At 44.2% G+C, this 3968-nt stretch overlaps 1 protein-coding gene across 1 annotated transcript; it reads left to right on the top strand.

Annotated features, from left to right (window-relative positions):
* The first annotated feature begins 333 nt into the window (after nucleotides 1-333).
* LOC147903609 (uncharacterized) lies at nucleotides 334-2226 on the top strand. Its single transcript, XM_087372183.1, has 5 exons — nucleotides 334-485; nucleotides 630-750; nucleotides 949-1644; nucleotides 1886-2029; nucleotides 2185-2226. Exons 1-5 carry the CDS (start codon nucleotides 334-336, stop codon nucleotides 2224-2226), a joined length of 1155 nt encoding a protein of 384 aa, XP_087228309.1.
* Nucleotides 2227-3968: the final 1742 nt, after the last annotated feature.

The raw sequence follows: 3968 nt of genomic DNA, 5'->3' as shown, positions 1-3968 counted from the left end.
CAATGAGAAAACATAAAAAATGAAGCAAAGGGGAACGTCAAAGTACAAAAAATATTAAAAGAGGGCGTCAAAGCAAGGAGGATGAAATTTTAAAAATTGAAGCGTCAAAGGAGGGATTTTTTAATTTTTAATTTTACGTCAAGGAAAAGTCTCTACAAATAGATAACGACGACATGGCCAATGCTGACCTGGCACTGGGGCGGCAGACCGAGTCCAACGGTCCACGTGGCTGCTTGTCAAGTGCGGCGAATCCGAACCCACGTGGCCAATCGATGGTGCTGCCACGTTGCATAGCAAAGGAAAGGAACAGAGGCGTAATCCAGCGTGGCGCCGATGCGGCAGGACGGTGGATGCCACGGGGTGCCACAGGGTGCCAGCAGGGACGACGGCGTCGTCTTCGTCTACGCGGGCCTTGTCGTCCGCCATAGCCGCGTTCGAAGCACCAGCCAGCCCATCTCCAGCTCCATCGCCATAGCCATAGCCAGGTCTTCTTGTTGCCCATCTCCATCTCCATATTCCTCCTTTTTTCCCTCCCCGCTCCAGCAAAAATCGCAGCCTGATCCCTTATAAAATCTGCAGGAAAATTAATCTGTGTAGCTCACTACTGCTCGTCGTTCTTGCTGGAACAGCCTGCTACCTCCTCTCGATTTTCATCTCACCTTGCTGCAAATCTTCTCTTCTAACTCCGTCTTGCCGCCAGCGCCTCTTCCCACAGCGCTCTCTGTTTCCTGTCTCCTCACATCGATGGCGGTACGTGATTCGACCTGCTTTGGGACCCGATAGATGATCTTCCCCTCGCTTGCTCTGCCTTGCCTTCGAAAATTCCAGCTAAAGCTGGAGATGTAGCCTCACAATTGTTTGTGATAGAGAAGCTAAATAGCCATGAACGTTTCTTGCTGTATCAGCAACGAGGCTCACACTCTCTTATGTTTTTGTTTTTCTCCACAGCGGCTGGCTCCGGTTCCCAAATTTGGGGATTGGGATTCCCATGAACAGAGTTTCACGTTGATCTTCGACAATGTCCGGGCGGAAAAGGGTGGTAGAGTGATCACTCCGAACGATCCAGAGTTTTTCTTCTCTTCTTTCATGGACGAGAAGGAGCAACCTGTGCAAGACGAGAAAGTTGGCATCTATCATAAGGTGGACTGTGCTCCGTCCTCGTCACCACCTGCTCCCGCCATTCCTGTGTCCATAAGAAAAGTCCGCCCGCAAAGCCGTGATTCTTTCCCATCCTCAGTCTACCCAGAATTGAGGGCTAAAGAAGACGAAGACAGAGCTGAGATTTTACCACAGAAGAACTATAAAACCGGCCAAGAGATCGATTATGCCGCTTTCGTATATCCTGTCGATCATCTTAATGGAAATGGCGAGAAGCTCCCCGGAAACCCGACGCAGCTGGAAAGGCACGCGCATCGGCTGGACGCTGAGAACGGATCGAGCCGTTATGAATTGGCAGGGGCAAGGACTGAACCGGATAGTGGAATGAGAGAGATCAAACGACCTCCTCAGTCTCCATTGCACCACCAAGCATATCAAGGAAGGCTGGGCAACAAGGCGACCATTGCGTCGTCTGCTCGGAAAATGCCTGTTGAAACGAGAGCTGCAGCGGGGAAGTTCCGGGGAAACTCAAGGGCAGAAGAAATGGTGAGTCATATCTTCTGAGGATTGCCATCTCTATTGAATTTCCTTTCAAGATTCACTTGATGATTTACATAAGTATTTTGTTCAAAAATGTGCTTGAGTTGGGATTGGCTTGTTTGATTCGCCACAACCATATTCAATTGATATAAGAATCGATTCAGAATGTAATCTTACAAACTGTGACAAAATCTCTTTCGATTTGTACAAGCGATTTGTTAAACTGACTCTGGGTCATCGTTGACAGCCTGCAGAGCATACTCCTAAATTCGGTGCATGGAATGGCAAAAGACCTGGGCCAGCGGATTCATATACATCCTCATTGCACTCGCAAACTCCAGGGAGAAGAGCTTCCATTAGGCATGCACCCCCTCCACTCAAAAGCAATTCGGTAAGCACACTCAAACAACGAAGATCACGTTCTCTAAGACTTAAGTGTGCTGTTATGTTATGCTTTTTTTTCAAGAGTACGAATAAAGAAAAACCCCCTTCTCGAGACGAGTCTCACGTTTATGTTATGTGGCGTCTTTTTTTGAATTTTTGCAGATGTGGAATCTTTGTTGTTCCGCCCCTCTCGTGAAACAATAAGCATTAATGAGGTGGCAACTCCATGAAGACATGTGAAACAATAAGCATTGAGGTGGAAATTCCATGAAGATAGGTCTTGTTTTGCCACAGTATTTTGGCAATTCAGAGGGTTCATGTATTTATGAAAACAAGAAAATAACAAGTGAGTACAAGTACTCGTGAGAGCACTCCCTTCAATTGGTTCTGTCAAAGGAAAACAATTGTCAAGATGAATGAATTATTAATTTGCAGCACCCGTGATGGAAGCCCATGTATAGGAAAGTTCGAATGATTTGCAAACTCCGTGAGAGCTCGGGGGGTCACTCATCATATGTAATCCTATCGCGTGAGTTCAACAGAAGGATATTTTTTATTTCTAAAATTTACAGAAATAAATATACATAAGGGACTATTTAAAATAGTTTTTAAAAGTATAATATAAAATATGTAAATATATAAAACTCTCTTTACTTTCTCTCTCTCTCTCTCTCTCTCTCTACTCCTAAATCTCTTTGTAGCCATAGTCAAGACACCTCATTCTCTCTCTTAATCTCTCTCTCTCTCTCTCTATAACTCTTAAGTATTTTTCATTCCTCTCTCTCTCTCCCTCTCTCTCCCTCTCTCTCTTTCTCTCTCCCTCTCTCTCTTTCTCTCTCTCTCCCTCTCTCTCCCTACTCTCTCCTCTCTCTCCTCTCTCTCCCTACTCTCTCCTCTCTCTCCCTCTCTCTCCCTACTCTCTCCTCTCTCTCTCCCTCTCTCTCCTCTCTCTTTCTTTCCCTCCCTACTCTTCTCTCTCATTTAAAAATATAATATAAAAGATGTAAATATATAAAACTCTCTTTACTTTCTCTCTCTCTCTCTCTCTCCTCCTAAATCTCCTTGTAGCCATAGTCAAGACACCTCATTCTCTCTCTTAATCTCTCTCTCTCTCTCTTTGACAACTCTTAAGTATTTTTCTCTCTATCCTCATCCCACTTATTCTCTCTCTCCCTCTCCCTCCCTCTAGCACAGAAGTTTCATTCCTCTCTCTCTCTCTCTCTCTCTCTCTCTCCCTCTCTCTCTCTCTCTCTCTCTCTCTCCCTCTCTCTCCCTAAGTCTCCCTCTTCTCTTCTCTCTCTCTCTCTTTTCCTCTCTCCTCTCGCCACGTTTCATTCCCATAAACTTTCTCTCTCTCTCCCTCTCTCTCTTTCTCTCTCTCCCTCTCTCTCTTTCTCTCTCCCTCTCTCTCCCTACTCTCTCCCTCCCTCAAGTAGCCACGGCCCCCAAGAGACCCGCTTCTCTCTCTTAATCTCTCTCCCTCTCTCTCCTCTCTCTTTACCAGCTTCTCTCTCTTAATCTCTCTCCGCCTCTCTCCTCTCTCTTTCTTTCCCTCCCTACTCTTCTCTCTCATTTAAGGAGCCCCTCTTCTCTGTGTGAATCTCTCTCTCTCTCAAGGAGCCCCTCTTCTCTCTCTTAATTTCTCTCTTTCCCTCCCTCCCTATTCTCCCATTTCTCAAATTTACAAACTCAAATATAAATAAAAAACTAATTAAAATAGAACTCAAAAACTCAAATAAGAAACTAATTTAAAAAGAATTGTAATGCCTTCTAAAAGATCACCCTCCTCAAAAACTTTAAGAATAAACTAATTGAAAAAGAATTATAAGTAAAGAAAAAGAATTACAATACGAATTTTAAGAAATAGAACTCAAAAACCTTAACAAGAAACTAATTGAAAAGAATTGTAAGTAAAGAAATAGAATTACAAGACAATAAAAAAGAAT

Source organism: Dipteris shenzhenensis, chromosome 3 (genome assembly GCF_047967505.1).
Source record: "Dipteris shenzhenensis isolate YYH24624 ecotype China chromosome 3, Dip_SZ_1.0, whole genome shotgun sequence".
Taxonomy (NCBI): domain Eukaryota; kingdom Viridiplantae; phylum Streptophyta; class Polypodiopsida; order Gleicheniales; family Dipteridaceae; genus Dipteris; species Dipteris shenzhenensis.
This window is presented reverse-complemented; position numbering and strand designations above follow the sequence as displayed.

Excerpts from the sequence above, each read along its gene's own strand:
- LOC147903609 (XM_087372183.1), top strand. The coding sequence starts at position 334 with ATGCGGCAGGACGGTGGATGCCACGGGGTGCCACAGGGTGCCAGCAGG. Across the intron at positions 751-948 it reads GTCTCCTCACATCGATGGCG|CGGCTGGCTCCGGTTCCCAA; the intron begins GTACGTGATTCG and ends TTTTCTCCACAG. Across the intron at positions 2,030-2,184 it reads CTCCACTCAAAAGCAATTCG|ATGTGGAATCTTTGTTGTTC; the intron begins GTAAGCACACTC and ends GAATTTTTGCAG.